The sequence below is a fragment of the Notothenia rossii genome (genome assembly GCF_949606895.1).
Source record: "Notothenia rossii genome assembly, chromosome: 8".
In the NCBI taxonomy this organism is placed as follows: Eukaryota; Metazoa; Chordata; class Actinopteri; order Perciformes; family Nototheniidae; genus Notothenia; species Notothenia rossii.
In genome coordinates this window covers 70,750,944-70,774,772 of record NC_136906.1, presented here as the reverse complement: position 1 = coordinate 70,774,772, position 23,829 = coordinate 70,750,944, and the positions used below count along the sequence as shown (strand labels likewise).

At 42.9% G+C, this 23,829-nt stretch overlaps 2 protein-coding genes across 2 annotated transcripts; both read right to left on the bottom strand.

The window, feature by feature from the left end:
* Positions 1-13,200: 13,200 nt before the first annotated feature.
* LOC307016263 (uncharacterized protein) lies at positions 13,201-14,594 on the bottom strand (the record flags this gene model as incomplete). Its single annotated transcript, XM_079645302.1, has 4 exons — positions 13,201-13,584; positions 13,690-13,807; positions 13,890-14,098; positions 14,381-14,594. 4 exons carry the CDS (start codon positions 14,592-14,594, stop codon positions 13,355-13,357), a joined length of 771 nt encoding a protein of 256 aa, XP_079501428.1. The 3' UTR covers positions 13,201-13,354.
* Positions 14,595-14,601: 7 nt separating this feature from the next.
* LOC307016262 (uncharacterized protein) lies at positions 14,602-16,652 on the bottom strand (the record flags this gene model as incomplete). The annotated part of the gene is made up of 9 exons (XM_079645301.1): positions 16,469-16,652; positions 16,321-16,391; positions 16,142-16,237; positions 15,948-16,072; positions 15,513-15,656; positions 15,347-15,433; positions 15,095-15,259; positions 14,922-15,018; positions 14,602-14,837 (listed from the first exon to the last, which is right to left on the bottom strand). The coding sequence occupies exons 1-9, from the start codon at positions 16,486-16,488 to the stop codon at positions 14,602-14,604; spliced, it is 1,041 nt and encodes a 346-aa protein (XP_079501427.1). The 5' UTR covers positions 16,489-16,652.
* Between the last annotated feature and the right edge of the window lie 7,177 nt (positions 16,653-23,829).

The following is a 23,829-nucleotide window of genomic DNA, read 5'->3' as shown; positions in this document are numbered from 1 at the left end:
AGACAGTAAAACCAGAGCTTATCGTTTCACCCGGGTCGATTAGTCTGCTCTGTCCAATTATGCAATGATATATGTTCAGGCCATAACAATATGTTCCAACTGGAAGAGTGTTGAGTCAGTGCAGAAGAAGGAATAATCAATGCACTGCTTAAAAAAAACCATATCAAAATGTTGCACCCATCCCTGTGGGATTTCTACTTGGTTTCATAGGTTCTAACCAGCGGCGCCGGATTCATTTCAGAAGTGGGGGGGCCAAAAAGTGTGTGTGTGTGTGTATGTGAAAGAAATGCTAAATCTACAGTGGTAATCAGTCCGCCAGTGCCTCCGCCAGGGCGGAGTGGTAATCACTCCGCCTCTCTGGCTACAGGAGGTAATGCAATTCATGAAACTTATTTAAAGAAATTCAAGAAATTGACATAAATTATTTATTCAACCGATGAACAATAGTTGTAATACAGTTACGAAAAGGACGAAGAGCCACTCGAACTGGCCTGGCTGGGGCGTAATATTAACTGTATAATAAAATAGGTCTTCCAATGAAACTATTGGTTAATAACACCTAACACAAGCTGTGATGTCATGTAATCAAAATCACATGACTCAAATGTCCAATCACAGGTGAGGGTGGAGGCGGAGCACCCTTCAAACAAATGTCCGACATTAGGCTAAAGCTAAAGAACATTTCCACGTGGCTAAATCTACACAATCTTCCTAGATTTTGCCGAAGTAAACCTCCCTTCGCTCACTGGCAAAGCAGAAGCTCCGGAGCACTTTTTTGAGGTCCAGGCCGTCGGTCAAATCTTTGTGGATGTGGAGGAAGAGAAGGTGATTTAAGCGGCGCTCGGACATTGTTGAACGGAGGAACGTCTTCAACCGACGGAGGCTGGAGAAGCTCCGCTCAGCTGTTGCATTTGACATTGGCACAGTCAAATACAGCCGTAGAAGTTTATCCACTTCACTGAAGAGGGATTGCGTGCCTCGTCCCTGTGCCGCCAGCATGTCGGTGATTGTGGACACCTTTGTCACCTGCATGATGGGTCTTTCAGCGGCGGAACTACTGTTGTGTGCCTGCAAAACTGCTGGAAACAGTGACAACTGGGTGGACAGCCGTTCCATGTCAATATCACCTGTGTACATGTCGACCAGATTTTGGGGGATGTTGATGCTGCCGAAACCAGGGGGACTGTTTACTGCTGTGAGGAGTACCTGCTCCATACTCATCAGCAGCTGCAGAGTGGGTTGGTTAAACCTGCGAGTCAGCTCAGAAGTGAGCAGGTCAACTACCTAAAAAAACTGGCTCCTGAAGTAGTCCTCTGGATTTTCCCACTGATGAGACGCATCCCCATCATCATAACGGCGTGGAGCGCGCCGCCTTGGAGGAAGAGCCGGGGCCTGGACCAGGTCGCTCATGTTCGTTCTTTGGCCCTCTTCAAAGATGCTGTGGAATGCCTCTGTGGACCTCAGGTTTGTGTAGTGTGTCTGGAGCATCTGCACTGCTGACTTAACTGTCTCTGCTGAGAGGTCTTTGGACTGGAGCACCCGAGCCACCTCTTCCGCAGAAGAAAACAGTGTAAGACACACTTTCAATCCGAAGAACACACTAAATTGAGTCATCAATGCCTGCAGCCCTGGTGCCTTCTTGCTTGCTTCTGTGTTCCCCCCCATTCGGATTATTTCATCCAACGTGTCGTAGACGGCTTCATAATTCGCAAGCAGGGATTTTATTGCACTGCCTCTGGCTGTCCAGCGAGTGGGGCAGAGCGGTGTGAGGCCACTGACAGTAGGAGAGGCAGCAGCTGCAGCATCCCTAATGGTATTAAAGATGGCAAGTCGTTTTGGTGAGTTGTTGATGACCTCATGTATGTCGTGAACTAAACTGAAGGCACCACGTACCATGTTGCACTTTGAAGCAGCTTCCTGGAGTATGAGGTTTAAGCTGTGATTAGTGCAATGCATTGAGATTGCTTTGGGATTGATGTCTTTAAAACGTTTGGCCACACCTGACATTTGTCCCTGTAGAACAGATGCGCCATCGTAGGTTTGCCCTCTCATGTCACCAATGTCCAGGCCGCATCTCAGTAACATGTCCTTAATAGTAAGCGTTATTGATAATGCGTCAGTCTTAGGACAGTCATACATTCCTATGAAGTCTTCATGGACAACATAATCAGCTGATACCCATCGTACAGTCAGAGACAATTGTTCATGCCCGGAGCAATCGCGAGTTTCATCCACAATAACTGCATAATGTTCTGCATTGTTTTTAATTTCTGTTAATAAAGTGGTGAGAGATTCCCGATACATTTGGTTTATGAGTTCATTGATTGTCTCGTGTGATGCATATTTCCCGGTGAGCATGAAGCTTCTCAGAGTGGGGTTTTTATCAGCTACGAGTTCTACTAGCCTTTTGAAATTGCTCTCCTTATCCTCATGCCCCCTGATTGCTAGGCCCTGTCGGGTTAGAAACTGCAGACAGCGCAGCTGCTCCATCATCCCATCTCTTCTTTTTTCCTGCTCAATACGCTCCTGTTGGACAAGCTGGATGTTGACTGGTGTTTGACTGAAGAAAGCACACTTTTTTTGAACACACTCTCTGTGAACATTGGACTTTTCGTGGCTGTCCAGGAGGCTTGGGCACTTTTTCCAGTTATTACATCCGGTATTTACAAAACTGTCATCTCCACATTTTGAGAAAGTTACCAGCCGTTTGACAGCAGCAAATCTGCAAATTTCACAGAAGGCCCGTTTAGTGGTTTTACAAAGAATTAGCCACTCTCGGTTTTTGTACCATTCTGCATTAAAGTACCTTTCTCTTTGTCCAAACGATCTAGCGGTCTCCTTTTTATCAACAATTAGCTGTGCAGCTTTACCCGTCTCGATGTCACGACAACAAGCCTCCACGCAGTCGGAACCAGCCTGTTTCGGTTCAACGAGGCCTGCGGTTTTGACAGTCTCTGCGGCCGCAGAGCTGCTGCTTTTGGGTTTATCTGGCTGCGCTGGTTCTATAGTTGAAGGTCCAGGCTCCGGAGTTGTGGTGGATGTCAGGGATGTGACATTGAAGTGGTTGAATTTAAGTTTAGTTTGACTGTATTTCATTTTCTTATGCGCTGGTTCTTCTGACATGTTTGCGAGCTAAGTTTATCTTTCTAGGTTAACGGCTGCCACACACAGAACAATGTAACAAATAAACAAATCTCAGCTTTTTTATTGGTTGTAATGTAGGCTACTTGATACATTTGAATGGTGTGACAAAGTCCTCTTTGATTGGATTAAAATGTACATATTCTTCCTGTTATGTTTGCCTGCTTTATTTTACCTAGTGCAATATTTGAACTGCTCGCATTGACCCAAAGACACATTTTGAGTTGTATACACTGTTGGAAATAGGAGATTCCTAGCTTTCTAATGATATCAGGATTGTTGTTGTACTCCAAATATTAAGCAAAATGTCACATTATATAATGATTGCCACCGAGTCATAATTTTGAGAAAAAGACGTTCAAAGTTTCCTCTTCTCTGGAATCCATCGATCTGATTGATTATTAGCGGGGCAAATGACCAGAGTAGCTATGGAGGGAAAATATTTTCGTTTGGATTACTTGTCTGGGGTAAACTCGCAAGTGTGTCTGTGTTAAACACACAGACGAGAAACACCGGCTGTTGTTATGCCCTGTGACGTTAAATTACTCCGTTCTCCTCTTGTAATTATGCCGTTACAAGCTTTCAAAGTTGTATTTATCATCTGGATTTGCCGAAACAAGTTTAATATTCTGAAAGCCAAGACTTTGTTTATTTGAAATCAGATGAAACTGTCACGGACCCTGCCGTGTTATCTAGATTACTATACGGTTTACATTAATAATTTCAGTGAGAGGGAGGGGGAGGGGAGCTGCTGCTGCGCTGAGGGGGAGCCGAGTGAGAGTGAGGTGCCTGTCTTCTTCCCTTTACAAGCTTCAAAACTGTATTTATCGTTTGTTTTTGGAAATAAAAGTTTCATATTCTGAAAGCCAAGACTTTGCTTATTTAAAATCAAACAAAAAACTCGAACCCCGGAAAAATATTTTTTACACAAATACACGTATATTTTTGAATTGATCCATAAAAGTGGGGGGGCCAATGGCCCCTTGGCCCCCCTGCTTCCGGCGCCCCTGGTTCTAACTGAATGTTTTTGCAGCAATAATTTAATTTTCATTGTTTCTGTTCCTTGTGTAGGTTATTTTTTATGTGGTTTGTGTTTACTTTAAGGCTCATCTTCATTCTGATATCTTTAATCAAAGGGTCATGTTCAGATCAAATACAATTCCAATTTTTGATACGATAGCTGTACATTATTGGAAATAATTTGACAAAGCTTCAGAGATTGTTTCTTCAAGCCAACAGATTTCAGGATTTATAAAAATGTATATTCTATAGTTTATGGAGTTGTCAGTATCCCCTGTCCATCTTGTGCTGCTGGTCCAGAAGTGTCTGTTTCAGGCTCACTTTGGCATCTTCAAAATCTGGATTCATCTTCAATACTTGTTGGAAGTCACCCTTGGCGTCATCGAAAACACCTGTAAGACATTAAACATGTTCATAGATAAAAATGTCATGATATGTAATGTACTGCCAAACTAGCTCATTAAGAGTCAGCAGCTTTAAGTTCTGGGCATCATGAGAACAAGTGAGTACACAGCTCCATCTGGTGTTAAAATAAGAACATACCAACTGACACAAACACACATTAACCCATCTAATGCTGGGACCACACCACAACACAGTTAATGACAGATGTTATAAATCTATATTAGAAGAGAGCTGGTTGACTTCTCAAGAAAGATTCATTGCCACAAGGTATTCTGCTAAAACAACCAACAGGAAGCTTGTGGAAAGGCTATTTAAAGAAAGCTTAGTTTCTATAGTTCACTGAGCCAGTGCTGTGCTTTTTTGATTGATCATTTGACCAATCTATGTATCTACTGTACCACAATGTGACCATGTGACTCCAAATCAATGCAGCATTGTATTAATACACCTCTTTTTTATAGGATTTTAGTCGACCTATTCTATTTAATTTTGTTTCCTTTCTGGCATCATGTGAAGCATTGTCCTACCCAAAGCAAACCAGATATGAATCCTACACTGGACAAATATGATATTGAAGCCAATGAACATTGCAGCCAATAAAGAAACTACATAATTGTCATGACTGTGCGGGAAACTTCTGAAGCAATTGGAGTCGGGACTCAGAGAGACACGAGGAGAGCTGGAGCTTTGATGGCAAACACTGACGGTTTATTCGGAGCTTCTGCCAGAGAATTCACAAGACATGTTACGGGACACGATCTGACCACACGGTTGAGATGCCGCAATCAATTCTGAAGGAATCTACCCCAGACCCATGTATTTAGCTAGTTCAGAGAGAATAATCAACATTCTTCAATGCAGTTTGGTTTTCGTGCTCACCACTCAACTGAGACAGCTAACTGTGTCTTTGTGGAAAAGGTTAAATCTATGTTGGACACGAGCCCATATATAGGTGCTATCTTCCTTAATCTCAGGAAGGCTTTTGACACTGTTGACCACCAAGTGCTCCTTACAAAGCTGACGTATTTCAATTTTTCGGCAGATTCAATACAGTGGGTTGAGTCTTACTTATCGAACAGAAAACAGTGTTTTTTGGTCAACGGTACCAAATCCCCCTACCTTGTCAACCCTGTTGGGGTTCCACAAGGTTCCATTCTTGGACCATTACTGTTTTCTCTGTACATTAATGACTTGCCTAATGTATGTCCTGATTTGAATGTACAAATGTATGCCGATCAGCGAAGTGCAGTCAGAGGAGGCAGGGGAGGCAGAGCCTCACCTGTCATACTCCAATGTAACAGAAAAACAACTAAAGAAAAACGAAATAGTAATAATAATAAAATGTTTCCACTGATCTGTGATGTAAGTGTGATTTGTGTATGATTCCAATCGCTTTTTAAAGTCAAAATCAGCCAATTTGCCGAGCTCCGCTACAACTACAGGTAGCGATGAGAAGTGAGGCAGGGACGAGCTCTGCCTCTCGTAAGCCCACAGTAACTTGCTGGAGCACGGGCACTAATTTAGTGCGAGCACTTATTTTGTGCCCGTGCTCAAGCCAGTTACTGTGGGGTGAGGTGAGGCACAGATGAGCTCTGCCTCACCTCAGAATGTGTCACACCACAGAAACTGGCTGGAAAGCGGGCACTAAGCGCATGCCTGTTACCATCTCACTGTAGGTCACAAATGTAATGTTTGTAGATCCCTTTATTACATTTATCCTCGCCATCCATAGTCTCTAAATAACATATATAACGTATATATGATATTTAGTCTCGCTGGTCTCATCATATAACGGCAATGAAAAAAGCAGCAGGAGAGGCAGCCATAACCTCTGCCGCACTGAAGGGGGTTGCACGTGAGCCCACAGGTTCTTGTTGCTACTGTTATTCTACGCAGAGACGGATAGACACAAACAACAAACTAGACTTTTGAAACTACAGGAAGATAAGGAGGACTTTTACAAAAAACGAATAGAGATTGTTTTCCAGAAGGAGAGCATGGACTTAATCTTCAAGTCAAGGTAAGACCACAATTGTAATGAAAATGGGATCTTACTAAGAAAGAACAATCCAATATTTGGATTTTGGGTATCCTTTTGTTGAAGGGTCTGTTTAAAATGAATCGAAGCATCAGACTAAAAAAGCTTTTGAAAATAACCGAATATTTTCATTAAGGTCAAAATATAATATTTGTAAATCTCACTCTGAAAGAGTCAGTGCCTCACCAACCATGAAGCTCACCGCACGTCACTGATGCCGATGATGCGGTCATCTTTGTACAGGGGGAAAATACTGAAAAAATGACATCCTTTCTCTCAAATGCATTGGACAAGGTTCAACACTGGCTGAACAACATTTGCTTACAGTTAAATGCAAAAAAAACAGTATGCATGATGTTCAGTAAACGACCAGTCAAAATCGAAGGATCCAATGTGTTTTTAAACGGAGCAGAATTGGAACTAGTCCCCCACTTCAAGTATCTTGGAGTCATACTGGACTCAAACTTGACTTTTAAGAAACATATCAAGAAAGTATCCAATACCGTTAAATTCAATTTGAAACAAATCAGACTTTTCTTAACTGTCAATGCTGCAAAGTCATACCTCCACTGTATGATTCCATCCCACATTGAATACTGTTTTACAAACTGGTCGTTTGCTTGTGCCACAAACCTGAAACCAATAGAAGAGCTGTACAAGAGCGCTATCAAGGTGTTTGACAGAAAGCCAAATTCATACCACCACTGTACCATCCTTGAAATACACAATTTCTTGAGTTTTGACGATTTAAAGTCTTTTAAAAGTCTGTGTTTTTTTTATAAATGTTTACATTCCCTTAGGGGAATTCATCCACAAAAAACACAATGGACGCTGCATAGGTCAGAAACCAGAGGAGACTGTGAGGTCCACCATAGACGGACCACTTTTGGACAAAATGTCCTCTCCTTTAAAGGCAGCTCATTCTGGAATAGCCTCCCAACTGAGATACGGGATTGTCCCACTCTCAATAGCTTTAAAGGTCAACTAAAAGAATGGTTGAGAAATAAACAGACGTGCAGTCACCGCTAAATGCACTTTAATACAGGGGTATCTTCTCTTGCACTTTATGTTGCACTTTATATGTCGTAGCTGCTATATTGTACTGCCATGTGGTAAATACTTGTGTATGCTGCTCTTGCTCTTTTGAACTTTTTGCACATCCTGTATTTTGTTTTAGCTTTGTTTGTAAAATATAATTTTCTTAAATGTTTTATGTGAGGGACTGCGGATGGAAATTAGCTCAAATCTAAATCTGGCACTGTTACGCTCGACACATTTGAATGTTTTAAGTGTTCATTACTGTGCATTGTCCCTGCCAAATAAACGATTAAATGAGAGGGCAGCCCCTCCTTATGGGAGATAACGGCTGCTCAAGGTTGGTAAATTATTCCCCAACAATGACAATATTCATATAAAAGGCAATTGAATTCTACAAAGAGGTGTGTATCCATCTCGTCTAGTTATGTTGTACAATGCTGCATTGATTTGGGGTCAATAATATCCATTATCGTGGGCCGAAGAGGCCAACTGCCTCTTCGGTAGGCAGTTGGCAATGGCTGGAGCAATCCATCATGTCTGTAAACCAAAACATATCTCTGGCATCAATGTGGTACTGCCCAAAACCACCACCCTCAATGGATAATTCCATCATCCGCTTTTCATGCTCTATTGTAAAGCAACTGCACAGAAGACTCAACATAGAGGGGCTCTCTTTACCATCTTGCCCCATTTGGAGTAACCCCTGTATTTCTGCAGGAGGAGGCACTTTAAGTAATAATATCTGGCAGAAGGCTGGTATTACTACAATTGGACAGATATATAGAGACCAAACCCTTCCATTTCAACAACTCAAAAATCAGTATGGTCTCTCAGGCTCGTCTTTTCTATCATATGCACAACTAGCATCTATTATTAGTACAAAATGTTATGAGGGAGCCATGCCTGCTTCATGTATGGAAGAGGACCAGCGCCTCAAGAAAGCAATCATATCATCAGGTGTGGTCTCTAACATTTATAAATTATTATCTAGGGCTGCCCCGAATACCTATTCTCCTGTTCAACTGTCCTGGGAGCATACCTTGAATATCTCTCTGTCTGCTTTGCAATGGAACTCCATTTGGCAGTCAGCTATGTTCTCTTCTAAATGTGTAAGATTCAGGATCATACAGTTCAAAATTCTAAATAGAGCTTACATCACCCCTGTTACAAAATCCAAGATGGACAATAAACACAGAGATTTATGCTGGCATGAATGTGGCAAGCGAGGTACATTGTTGCACCTACTCTGGGAATGCCCAGCGGTAAAAAAACTTTGGTCAGAAGTAATATCCTTATTGTCTGAATCTTTAAATGTTAATTTCCCTACATGTCCCATTGCATGTCTACTGGGTCTCAAGCCAGATGGCAATCCTGCAAGGACTACCGATAGGCTCTGGACATTGGGCTGTTTAGCCACAAAAAGACTCATCCTATTAAACTGGAAGGAACGTAAACCAGCCTGCTTTACTAGGGACTCATGGCTGAGGGAGTATCTGGACCTACTGAACATGGAGCGTGCAGCTTCTCTGCTGGGGGATTTTGAGGGGAGACAGGAGGATTGCGGTTCACTGTCCGCAGCTCTCCTGTCTAACCCTGTCAATATGGCATCTCCTGTGTAATGTATAATGTATTGTGTATGTAATGTCCTGTGTATGTCACAATCAGCTGTCTTAGGAAGTCATCCTTGCATTCCCCCCTCCCCCGTTACGTTTTGTTTAGTTGTTTGTTGTTACAGGTTTTGATGTACGGTTTGTTATCTGGTGCAATGTCTGTTAAAAAAAAAAATAGAAAAAAAAAAAAAAGATTTGGGGTCAATAGCTCACATTATATGGAAGCCATTTGTTGAAAGATTTGTTTTATATTCATATAAAAAAAATAAGAGGGACTCAAATCCACCAGAAAGGGCAGTAGAAAAGCACATGTTGCCGGCTTGAAGTCTGGGAAGAGAAGGGAAGAAGAGAAAGGAGGGAACACAGTAGGTACAGTCAACATGTGTGTACGTGCGGACCAATACCGCCAAGCTGTAGTTCCGTGAAGGCGTGGGCGAGGTCCGAAGCTGTTGCCGAGGCGAAGGAAGAGGCCAGACAGGGTCCCGAAGCACGCCACCCATGGGCCGATGAAAATGTGAGCGATGTCCGAAACCGCCTTCGAGGTGGTGAAAAAGCGAGAGGGTCCACACGAGGCCGACCAGACATGATCGAACCTCATCTCAGGCACCAAGGAAAAGCTCAAAAAGGTTGTCCTGTCCACGATCAAAAAGAAGTGGGCGAAATTGCGAGAGGATCCACACAAGGTCAACCAGACTTGGGCGAACCTCCTCTCCGGCACCACCAAAAAGAGTTAACAGTCAGATGTTAACAGATGGACAATGTCAGCCGTTATCCGCTAGCCGTTAGCTCTCACTCATCGTTAGCTGCTAGCCGCTAGTCGTCGTTGTTAGCCGTTAGCCGTTGTTGTTAGCCATTAGCTGTTAGCCGTTAGGTGTTATTGTCAGCCGTCGTTGTTAGACGGCCGTTAGCCGCAAGTCGGTAGCCGTTATTCAATGTTGTCAGCCCCGGAGTCTCTGCTAGGCGGCGTGCCTCTACCAGGGAAGGTGCCGCTGCGTATCGGGGCCAGCACCTCAGGGGTAAAACGCAGGGCGGCCAGGAAGAACCGGTCAGCTCCTTCGGATAAAGCGCGGGGCTCAACACTAGCCGTGTTAGCAAGCACTGTCTGGACATGCAGCCGCATGTCTGGAAGAAACAGTCCCGTGAACAAGAAGTCGGGTTCTTTCGTACCTAGCAGGTCGCGTATCTTCTCCATGTGGTCGGAAGGCTTACTGTCTCCCAGTGCCTGAACGATGTGGGAATGGCGAGCGACGTCCCCGGCCATTCCGCAGAGGACGTACCGAGCCTCAGTCCGTGTGCACGAGGCAGCCACGGACGTCTCCAAAAATCCCCGGCAGTTTGATAAAAACAGCGTTTCTAGCCATTTTCGGTCCAGTCTTGGAAACTTCTGCGAGACTTATGTCAGGGTCACCAGTGTAGTGCAGAGAGAAGGGAGTCGGAGGCGGTGCATCGAAGGTGCAAAGTTGGCTTTGAGCAGCAGAAAAGCACATGTTGCCGGCTTGAAGTCCGGGAAGAGAAGGGAAGAAGAGAACACAGTAGGTACAGTCAACATGTGTACGTGCGGACCAATACCCCCAACCTGTAGTTCCATGAGTGAATTATGATAAACAGTCACAGGCTTCACATTCCCTATGAAAATATGACAGTGTTAAAAAAAGTCTCAAACAATACATGTAATGTAATGACAAAGTGAGAGAAACACGATGGATGTTAGCTTTAACCGGGGACACAGAATTTGACGGATAGCAGAATAAGCTGTAACACTAGTAGCCTACAGACTGCAGACTTGCTATACATCGCCAAAAATTGAACAAACAGTACCTGGACTGTAAGCAGGAAGAGATACACTTTGTATACAGTTATTCTGCACATTTGAAGTTCTGGTTTTTAAACTTAGAGTGAGCATTTCCAAGTATTTGAGGGTTGTCTTGCTCCATTGGCTGTGAATGTTAAGGTTTGTTGTGTTTCCTAAAGGCGGAAGTGAGGACACTCAAACATCACATTTTAGTGCGTCTCCAGTAGCGTCTCCAGGGCTTATCAATGGGGAAATAATAACTTCAGAATGTATTTCATTTAGCGCCTAACACAACTTATCATTTTGTTTATTATACAAGATTTATTTTCTACATCTTGTTGGAGTTATGAGGGTACTGGTTGACACAAAACCTGCTTTTACAATTGACCACAGAAGATGCAACACATTGATAAAAGAGACTATGAATAAATGTGGCTTTTATTTTTTGTATTCGTTTATTTTCAAAATACGCGAGTCGTTATCGTCATCCATCAATATAAAAGGCAGTACATTCATAGATAAAACTGTGTTCCCCTGGTCCTGGAGCCAAACAATGAATAAATATACATAAGGTGCAAACGACACAATGTAAACACTTCAGAAAATATTCAGAGGTTAGACAGAATAATTGCCCCAGAGGAGATCTGCTTTCGGCGTGTTGAGTCGGTGCTTCTTCGCTCTGCAAAACAAGTAAAGATTACCAGCTGCACATCCAGATCGACTACATTTGATCAGACTCGATCACTTACCCCTTTTTACACCTGCAGGTCTTGAGTAGCTCTGACCTGGAGGATGCACACACTGGCCTCTGCAGGAACCATCTGCCTGGCTGCTTGTGTCACAAATCACTGCATCACAGTGGACATAGATCTGTGGACAGACAGGATGATTTATTACACAGGGCTACATGCAGCAGTGGCCAAAAGACTCCTGATTTGGATTTACAAGTCTTACCTGGTCTTTCAGAACCTCGTCATCTTTAGTGAAAGTGAACATCTTTACAGAGAAGCGCTTGATGTGGGACGGGACTTTAACTCTTGAATCACTCACAACGGGATGGAAAACTGTGGCATAGCTGTCATCGCGATTCTCACAGCTAGTGAAGGAATTTGAAAGTTAAAATAAAGCTGCCATTAAATGAAATTAGAATGCTTTTTAGTGAATCATTAAGACAGTGTTTACACAACTCACTTCTGGCCAAAGGTCTCAGTCGAGAACATGTAGTAGTTAGTTTTGCACAACATTACCTGTCCACAATGATGTCCCAGCTTGGCAGAGATGTCCTATCTTCATAAAGGGTTGCCCAACAGTTCTCAGCAATGAGTTCCAAGTGCGGGTCGACAGAATGCATCAGCTCCACCTCAAAATACAGAGGCTGCCGCAGATATTTCACCACTGGATAATCCTCTGCTTGGTAGAAGAGCTCGTAGGATGGATCTGCAGGAGAAGAGTCCCGTTAGAGAAAGGAGGCCTGGACATTTACAGTGTTTTGTATGCATGAACAAGATGTTGTAAAATTCCACCATGCCTTGGGCTAGCCTCATCTGCACCATCAGCTGCCCGGTGCCGATCTCTGCAGTGGGCTCAAAGGTTCTTGGTTTAGCGCTGAAGGCAACAGCCTGAGTCTCATTGACCACATAGAAGCAGGAAATGGTTTGCCTATTAGGGGAAAAATAAAATATATAAACGCATACATTGAAGGTGTTCATCTCCAATTATACAGAATCAAATATTTTACCTGTAATCAGGATCAACTGGTGATGTGTTGGCTGCTCCTTTGGCGTTGTTGTAAGACAGGCGGATCTCATTTTCATACATCATGTAGTTGTCAAAGAACTATTTAACAAAAACGCATTCACATTTGACAAAAAGCCCTTTCGATATTTAAATGTGATTCACACTCACCGTTCTGGTGGTTCCACAGGTATCCACACTGAAGGAGAAATATGCAAAGCGATCGTCGCTGAACCGTGGTGTGCAGGACTGGTCCTTTAGCGTCAGCTGACTTGGCTCCAGATTACGAGTCGATTCAACCTTCACAGCCACAGCGGTCATTGTGCCATTGGGGTGGCACTCTGGAGGAAGAAGCAGGCAATGTGTAAAGCAACAAAAATCCATCAATTAAAGCAGCAAATATACTTCGATGTCACATCTTACCAGTTGCTTTTAAGGGGAAGTAGCAAGCCAGATAGAGATCAGCAAGCACCCAGTCGTTTGTACGATCCAACAGAAGCAGGTCAATTCTGGATTTGACTGATTCTGCAGTGAGCAGCTGTGGAAAAGAAAGTAAAGTTGGCCAATGCAGAAGATCTATGGTGGGATGTTGTAGTTTTGACATACCTCGAAAACAGCGTCCTTGGCAGTGTATGGCAGAATGAGGCTGAGGTGTGTGCCGTTCTCATAGAAATTGTAGTCTTCAGCCATTTCAGCCGTCAGCTCTCGAGGTCCAACGATAGCCTTGAAATTAGAGCCGTGACTCCCGAACTTCACGCTGATGTGAAACTGGTTCTGGTCACAGGTGCCAGCCATGATGGGTAGCACTAAAGCAGCAAAACATGCATTATCCATTTGATTGTGTAGCTTTTACTCCAATATGTTTGCTTATGATAAAGATATTGTCAAAAGCAAAGTCAATGTGATCTCACCAACATCCTGCAGAGAGGCCTGCAAGTCGACCGGGAGAGCAAAAGGAGTTTCTTCAGGCAGGATGATCAATCCAAAGATCAGAGGGAGGAAGTAGGATGTAACCATGCGCTCAGGATTCTGCAACAAATGAAATAAAAGCTCAGCAACACTGAAAATATGCTGGTACAAAGTGATATTTTGAATCTATAATGTCACATACATGTTTTAAGACAACATCGGCATCAAAGGGCACTTGAAGAGAGAAAATCTTGGAGCCATTAGCCAAGCTGTGTTCCTGGACTGTGAAGCCTTTGGCATTGCTCTCCTCAACAGTGAGGACCCCGGTGGAGAAGGTGATGTTCCTCAGCTCAACGTCATGGAGGAAGGTTCCCAAGAGAACGCTGAACACCCGAGTCTCTGGGACAGTGTCTGAGGAACAGAAAGTGGCAGGTTTACAAATTCTAAACCAGCCTCAACATTGATAGAGAAACATTGAGTAGTTGGCTTGAGTGCTATTTAAAAGATCTCTTTGTAAGCAAAAGTGGATTTTGTACTTGGCTTCAAATCCCATCCAAACACACCATTTTGCAAAAACTGAAGACTTTATTTAATGGGTTTAGCAGTCTTTAGGATATATCCGCGCAAGCACGATTTCAAATGTTAAGCCAATTTAGCTCTTTTTTGTTGCCACATTTTTTTTCATACTCTTACCATCCTGGACTTGGGGAGGTTGAGGCATCAGAGGGGTCATGATGGGGAACAAAACCTTGTATCTGGTATCATCTTGGGTGTCATCTGCCCTCCACAGTACCTCAAGCATGGGCTCCACGAAGTAGGTGGTGTGGTACTGGTCATCTGGGGCATGGCTCTGCAATAATTCATGACATTTCAATAAAACATGGAAATGCACTAGTGACTCTTGCATTTCTAATCTAGAGATTTCCCCCAACCTTGTAGTAACCATCAGGCGAGCCCACTGGGATCTCGACGACGATGTGGAAGTCTGTGGTGCTCAGTGTGTACCCCCGTGCGACCATCTGAGATCTATCAAGTCTCTGCCCGTCGATGCCCATGTGCATTTCTGAGACTGAAATGCTGCTGTCCAACAGAGGAGTCACACGGCGAGGTACGTGCCAAGAGATCATATCCTCGGTGAAGAGGACGCCACCTGTTAATGACAAAATGGAGCTGTTGAGGTTAACTGTGCAACTATTAAGCTTACTGTGAAGGCAATATGTTGCTCAGGACTCACCTTTGGGACAAGCAGCTGCCAAGTTCACTACATTCAGACCCTGTGGTGCCATGTAGTAGGCGCTCACCCTGAAAACTTCCATGGGGACTCCAGCCACCTAAAGAGAGGAGAGGTTTAATATAATTGACAAGGAGGGAAAGGAAAGAAACACTGTATAGGAGTGTGTTGCTTACATCCTCTGAATAAGTCTCTGCTGTATTGTACGGGCTTCGCATAACCAGACGACTAGAGGTAGTTTTGGCAGCGTAGCCGGCTTGTTCAGCCTCTTGCAGCACCATGGTCACTGGTTCTGGGGTGTAAAACGTCATCTTCCAGATACCTTGTGATGCACCAGAGGCCTACAGGAAAGAACAAATAATAATTAAATCCTCATTGGTGTAGGGAGGAATTAAACTGTAGTATCTGAACAGTTTAATTCAACATACTTCAAGATTGGCGTTGAGCTTGTCATCTTTACCATCCCGAGTCTGACCCTTAGCTTCAGCATCAAGGTTAGCCATGTGGTGCGAAACCTAAAACAGAAAATGGTGGTTATAGCATTCGTTTCCATACACACAAGACGGTGGAATCATCAATGTAAAGATGACCTACTTCCATGTAGTTCCTGTCACAGAGGATTTCCCTGGAGGCCCAGCGAGTGTAGCTGCAAGTCTGATACACGTCATGACTGACCACGTCTGATGGATTCTCGCCGTACATCTGGAGTCTCAAGCCAACGTTAAATGTAGCATCATCCTATAAATATAAAACAAATTAAGAGAAAATCCCTAATATTCTTTGGTTCCAATGTAATATCCTTGCCTTCAGGGACACATTTGAAGTCTAAATGGATATTTGTGTATCTAACAAATGAGTCAAGAAAGTACCTAGCAGATGAATACAGTTTTAATTGGAGCAGTGTTAACATTTTAGGGATGTACCAAACAAAAAAGGGAAATGTACTTTGTGTCTTTTAAGGGTAAGGGGTTAAAAATGTAATTCAGGGAAACACAAAAATGGGAGTAACCACTTTAGCTCAAAACAAACCTTGTTGTCCACAAAGCAGCCCATCAGGGAGGTGTAGATTCTGGTATTACCCCCCGGGTCAGACTCCATGCTGTATCCACACTGAGCAGCCATGCTAGGTGTCAACAAAATGTGCTTGGTGCCATCTGAGGGGAGAGAATAAGCTTTGTCAGTGATGAACCAATCAGCTCATTATTAGCAGTGTAAGTACTTACTGATAGCCTCCACCTCAAGCTGGTTTCCCACTGCTAAAGCCTTGTCCAACGACAGTCTCATTACATTTGCGGCACAGTCAGACCTTAACCCACTGCCTGTTAAAAGAAAAGGTTTGTGAGGAGAATTTAAACCGACTTAATATGCTGTATAAAATGACTTAATGAGAATTGAAGCTTACTTGATTGTGAATTTAGCTTCACATTAGGCCTGGCTTGACCCAAGATGATAGCTGCTGCCATCCATAACAAGCTTGAACACATAAAACACATCATTTAGAGACAATTAAGTACACACATAGAAAGACATTTACAATAAATGTAACTTACATGTGCCCAAGCCTCAGCATGGTGCAGTTTGTAAGCAGCAAAACCCAAAACTACAAGAATACAGTCAGTATCAGAGCTTGGCAAATGTCCAGCACACCTTCCAACAAAAACACAAGTCTAAAAGGAAGGGGACTGGATGATTAACTGAGACATCAGCAGCTGCTTTATATTCCACTTAACGACAAAGCACAGGTGAGGCTTGTTAAGGATTCTCCACACACACACACACACACACACACACACACACACACACACACACACACACACACACACACACACACACACACACACACACACACACACACACACACAGGGTGAGCTGATGTATGCCTTGTTTATTAAGAACATATTGTAAAAACATATGTATGGAAAGGAAAAACACACATTCTTCAGTCGTGTAAAAAAAGTATTTATTGTTCAGCAAAAGTAGATTTGTATTTGATATTATACATATATTACATTTTTATATTTCAAGAAGCAACAAAAATAATCCGCAGTTAATAACAAATTAAACTTTTCCTTAAAACCACATGTTCATTTGTTGATTTTTGCCTTTGAGCCTCTTTATTATGACTGTAATCTAACATTTGATTATTGTTTGCGCATATTCTCAAACCTCCTTGCAAGATAATGCACTAACATTTATTACAGACAGTAAAACCAGAGCTTATCGTTTCACCCGGGTCGATTAGTCTGCTCTGTCCAATTATGCAATGATATATGTTCAGCAGAGGTGAAAGTGGTTTGAATTTCTTGCAGGTACTATAATGCTACCCCGACCTTCATTGGTTCATATTGTTCTCCTCCCGCCCCCAGCTTCATGCATCCCTGAACACAAACTTCAAATTTGTAATGCCTTTATGGGGTAGAAATTAGAAACACTTGACAATATGTATAGTCAATTATTTATTTTCAATTGTGCATACAACTTGTGTCAAAACTTAACAGACCATTAGCAAGGCATGTTGAGGGAGGTAAACTACACACTTTTCCACATTTTCCACAGAGGGCTGAAGTAGCTCTCCTCTTCTGTGTACCGGCGAGCCATGCAGCTTGTTGAGTGGGCTGCTCTTCTTCCTTTGCCCAGCCAGGTCTTCACATAAGGCAGTGGATCCCACTGTCTGCATGGTGGTCCCACAGAGCTGATGAAGAGGAGATTTGCTGCATTTTTTGCTGTAAGTTTGCTCCTATACTCAGTTATGATGTTGTTCATTGTGCTGAACCCCCGTTCACAGTCAGCATTGCTATGAGACAGTGTGTCCACTGCCATGAGCAACTTCTTCATTTTGTTGGGAATGTTTCTTCCTCCACTGGCCTTGTATTCTGTGAATCCAAGATGGGCCTCTTGTTGGTTCACATGTAGGACATCACACAAAGCCCTCACCTCATTATCTCCAAATCGAGGATTGTCATGGTCCCAGTTGTCAGGGTTGAGGACTGCCATTTGAATGATAAGGCTGTTATAAGCCTCTTTTCGGTTGGCTGCAACACTGGCCTGTGCTCTGTTTGCTGTGGTTGTGAAGAGTCTTTCTTTCATATTGTCTGCCACTGCTTGGATGAACTGAGCAGAGTCAATGATGGGAGACCTGCCAACTCTTAACTCCTCTCCCTTGAATTCCATCACTTCCTCTGCCTGACTGGCATCAACTGCATGTTGTCCTGGGTAGCGATTGAAACTTTCTATGCGTTTGACATACGTCATCATGATGTCATGGGCCTTTGGGAGTGTGGTCTTCCTGTTCTGAAGAATTTCTGACAAGTTCTTAAGTTCAGTCAGAACATCTGCCATCAGTGCAAGACTTTTCAGGAATTTGATGGAGCACAACTTAGAAAGCAGACCTTTGAATTTGGCCCTCTCTCTGCTGTCCCTTGTATCATCCTCTGATGCCTCACGGAAATGTTGTGCCAAGGCTGGATAAGACTGCCAAACTGCAGAGACTGCCCTCCATGAAGAAGCTACCCATCGAACACTGAACACTTTTCCAATCCTCCTGAGGGCGATGTCCAGGTTGTGAGCACATTCACTCAGCTGCCGCATGTTTTTTGGTGACTGGCTATATCATGAACATAGGCTGTCCATGAATGCCTGGAAGTCCTTTGTTCCCCCTGTCACATCCAGTGCCTGGTCAACAGCAAGCTCCAGTCTGTGATTAAGGCAGTGCCATAGTATGATCCCTGGGAAGTCATCCTGGAGCAACTTCCCAACACCTGACTTCACTCCCAGCATGACACTGGCCCCATCACTGCAAAATCCAATGAGGATTTCTCTGAGCAACTCAACAGTGAAGCCATTTTTAAGCAAGCAACCCATAATCTGTTCCTTGATATGAGCAGCAGACATACTATCCAGCTCAACCAGGTCCAATGGAAAGGCAATGGGCTCCATGTCTCCATCAACACTAGTCTTCAGGAACACAATTAGTGTTGATTTGTGCCCAACACTGGTTGACTCATCAGCCAATACTGTGATTTTGCTCTTGGTCTCTATTATCTTTTTTAGAAGTTCCTTTTTCATCTGTGATGACACATGCTCAATTATGTCAACACAGACAGTTTTGCTATGCAAAACACGCCCTAAATCAGCAGAATTTGCATGCTGCAGGTCAATCAGACTCTCAAAGTCTGTGAAAGGCTTGTTGTTCTTGGCCACATAATAGGCTGTCATGAATACCTTGGCAGTAGACTCAAACACAGACTCCTGAATACTCGCGTTCATTCTCAGAAGAATATCTTTATTTGCTGTCTGAAGAATCTTCACTGCTTCATTATGTGCTGCAGAGTTCTTGTGCTCACTGATTTTTTTGCGCAGTGATGAAAGCTGGACATCCCTTGATTGACCAGCTGGGATTATCTTTCCATCAGCCCACTGAATAGCAATATTAACACCACGGGATGCCATGACACCCAGATCCTTCACATCATGGCATGGGGTACAGCCTAGCCTTCCATTGTGAGCATACATCCATTCATTTTTCTGTTTGAACTGTTCATATTGTTCTTCTTTCCATATAGAAGGGTATGCATTAGGGCTAGCATCACCTGTGGTGGCTTCTGAGGGACCTGCTGCCACTTCTTCTGGCTGAGTCTCCTCTTCCTCCCTCTGGGCCTCAACTGTTATAAATTTGAATAAAAATGTATAACTAAATTCAGCAGACAGTCAAAAGTGTACAAGTCTCCGTCTTTCTTTGAATTTTCAGAATATTGGTTACATAAATTAAAATACTAATAAAATAAAATATCTCAAAATGTATGCCACAATGTGCAGATTAAAATAGAAGATATCAAAGCAAAATATTTAATGTTAAAATAGTATGCTGTGTACATGTTGTGTTCTGAGTAAGATAGCCATTGACTATATAGAGCAGGGGTGCCCAACCTTTTTTTAACCAAGACGGCGGCGATCGTTGACGGGGGGGGGGGGGGGGGGGGTTATTAACTATAGTTATTTGACCACAATATTTGACCACAATTACAGTTTATTTTATTTTCAACTATATTCTTCTTCTTCTTCATATTACTACTACGATTATTATTATTGTTATTGTATATGTAATATTTTTCACTCCCTTCTCTTTTTCAAGTGAGGGTGCATAACATTCAACTGGGACCCTTATGCACCCCCGTAGAACCGGGCCCGGAGGTGGCCAAACTACGGCCCACGGGCCACATGCGGCCCGTTGATCTGTTTAATGCGGCCCGTCCAATATTGGTATAAATGAGCCAGGGTTCCCGCGCTGATCTTAAAAAGCCTTAAAGTCTAAAATCCAACGATCCAATTTTTATTTATGTTATCCCCCACTGTCCACACGCCGCGCGCGCCGCGCAAAGTCGCTTCCTCCCTGGTTGTCACAGCTGCGCGTGGACGTCGCGCCGCGCGCGGGAGAATGAGATTAAAACAACCCTCAGCCCGACATGAATCAAGACGGAACCAAACAATGCCCCCCGGCCCGGCTGTCACATTGATACATCATTGTGGCCCCTGAACCAAAAAGTTTGGCCACCCCTGTTGTAGGACATTAACGATAAAACTGAATATTGTTGTTCTACTTTTAGACATCTCGCGATCGAGCAAATATGTAAATATGTGACCCGCTCTATCGAAATCAGTCGGAAGTCGCAACGGCTCATTTCAAAATAAACGTGGATTTGCGTAAAAAAATAGTTTTTCGGGGTTCGCGTGTTTTGTTTGATTTTAAATAAACAAAGTCTTGGCTTTCAGAATATGAAACTTGTTTCGGCAAATTCAGATGATAAATACAACTTAGAAGCTTGTAACGGCATAATTACAAGCGGAGAACGGAGTAACTTGAGGTCACAGCAGGCATAACAACAGCCGGTGTTTCTCATTAGTGTTTTACCCGGGAAACAAACACAATACGCAAAAATACACAAACACACACACATGTATACACACACACACACTCGCGAGCTTCCCCCAGACCAGTAATCCAAACCAAAATATCTTCCCTTCGTAGTATAAATTCCACGGGTGGAGCTGTCAATTCTTCCTGGTCCTCCGGACCGCCTGGAAATCTCTTACCGGTACTAAGGACCGGGTAGGACCGGCACACTTTCAACACTGATGTTCAGGCCATAACAATATGTTCCAACTGGAAGAGTGTTGAGTCAGTGCAGGAGAAGGAATAATCAATGCTCTGCTTAACAAAAACCATATCAAAATGTTGCACCCATCCCTGTGGGATTTCTACTTGGTTTCATAGGTTCTAACTGAATGTTTTTGCAGCAATAGTTTTATTTTCATTGTTTCTGTTCCTTGTGTAGGTTATTTTGTATGTGGTTTGTGTTTGCTTTAAGGCTCATCTTCATTCTGATATCTTTAATCAAAGGGTTCATGTTCAGATCAAATACGATTCTAATTTTTGATACGATTATTGGAAATAATTTGACAAAACTTGACCGATTTTTTCTTCAAGCCAACAGATTTCAGGATTTATAAAAAGGTAAATTCTATGGTTTATGGAGTTGTCAGTATCCCCTGTCCATCTTGTGCTGCTGGTCCAGAAGTGTCTGTTTCAGGCTCACTTTGGCATCTTCAAAATCTGGATTCATCTTCAATACTTGTTGGAAGTCACTCTTGGCGTCATCGAAAAAACCTGTAAGACATTAAAAATGTTAATAGATAAAAATGTCATGATATGTAATGTACTGCCAAACTAGCTCATTAAGAGTCAGCAGCTTTAAGTTATGGGCATCCTGAGAACAAGTGAGTACACAGCTCCATCTGGTGTTAAAAGAAGAACACACCAACTGACTCAAACACACATTAACCCATCTAATGCTGGGACCACACCACAACACAGTTAATGACAGATGTTATAAATCTATATTAAAAGAGAGCTGGTTGACTTCTCAAGAAAGAGTCACTGCCACAAGGTATTCTGCTAAAACAACCAACAGGAAGCTTATGGAAAGGCTATTTAAAGAAAGCTTAGTTTCTATAGTTCACTGAGCCAGTGCTGTGCTTTTTTGATTGATCATTTTACCAATCTATGTATCTACTGTACCACAATGTGACCATGTGACTCAAAATCAATGCAGCATTGTATTAATACACCTCTTTTTTATAGGATTTTAGTCGACCTATTCTATTTAATTTTGTTTCCTTTCTGGCATCATGTGAAGCATTGTCCTACCCAAAGCAAACCAGATATTAATCCTACACTGGACAAATATGATATTGAAGCCAATGAACATTGCAGCCAATAAAGAAACTACATAGTTGTCATGACTGTGCGGGAAACTTCTGAAGCAATTGGAGTCGGGACTCAGAGAGACACGAGGAGAGCTGGAGCTTTGATGGCAAACACTGACGGTTTATTCGGAGCTAACTGTGTCTTTGTGGAAAAGGTTAAATCTATGTTGGACACGAGCCCATATGTAGGTGCTGTCTTCCTTAATCTCAGGAAGGCTTTTGACACTGTTGACCACCAAGTGCTCCTGACAAAGCTGACGTATTTCAATTTTTTGGCAGATTCAATACAGTGGGTTGAGTCTTACTTATCGAACAGAAAACTGTGTGTTTTGGTCAACGGTACCAAATCCCCCTACCTTGTAAACCCTGTTGGGGTTCCACAAGGTTCCATTCTTGGAACATTACTGTTTTCTCTGTACATTAATGACTTGCCTAATGTATGTCCTGATTTGAATGTACAAATGTATGCCGATCAGCGAAGTGCAGTCAGGGGAGGCAGGGGAGGCAGAGCCTCACCTGTCATACTCCAATGTAACGGAAAAACAACTAAAGAAAAACTAAATAGTAATAATAATAATAAAATGTCTCCACTGATCTATGATGTAAGTGTGATTTGTGTATGATTCCAATCGCTTTTTAAAGTCAAAATCAGCCAATTTGCCGAGCTCCGCTACAACTACAGGTAGCGATGAGAAGTGAGGCAGGGACGAGCTCTGCCTCTCGTAAGCCCACAGTAACTTGCTGGAGCACGGGCACTAATTTAGTGCGGGCACTTATTTTGTGCCCGCGCTCAAGCCAGTTACTGTGGGGTGAGGTGAGGCACAGATGAGCTCTGCCTCACCTCAGAATGTGTCACACCACAGAAACTGGCTGGAAAGCGGGCACTAAGCGCACGCCTGTTACCATCTCACTGTAGTTCACCAATGTAATGTTTGTAGATCCCTTTATTACATTTATCCTCGCCATCCATAGTCTCTAAATAACTTATTTAACATATATATGATATTTAGTCTCGCTGGTCTCATCATATAACGGCAATGAAAAAAGCAGCAGGAGAGGCAGCCATAACCTCTGCCACACTGAAGGGGGCGCACGTGAGCCCACAGGTTCTTGTTGCTACTGTTATTCTACGCAGAGACGGATAGACACAAACAACAAACTACACTTTTGAAACTACAGGAAAGATAAGGAGGACTTTTACAAAAACTAATAGAGATTGTTGTCCAGAAGGAGAGCATGGACTTAATCTTCAAGTCAAGGTAAGACCACAATTGTAATGAAAATGGGATCTTACTAAGAAAGAACTATCCAATATTTGGATTTTGGGTATCCTTTTGTTGAACGGTCTGTTTAAAATGAATCGAAGCATCAGACTAAAAAAGCTTTTGAAAATAACCGAATATTTTCATTAAGGTCAAAATATAATATTTGTAAATCTCACTCTGAAAGAGTCAGTGCCTCGCCAGCCATGAAGCTCACCGCACGTCACTGATGCCGATGATGCGGTCATCTTTGTACAGGGGAAAAATACTGAAAAAATTACATCCTTTCTCTCAAATGCATTGGACAAGGTTCAACACTGGCTGAACAACATTTGCTTACAGTTAAATGCAAAAAAAACAGTATGCATGATGTTCAGTAAACGACC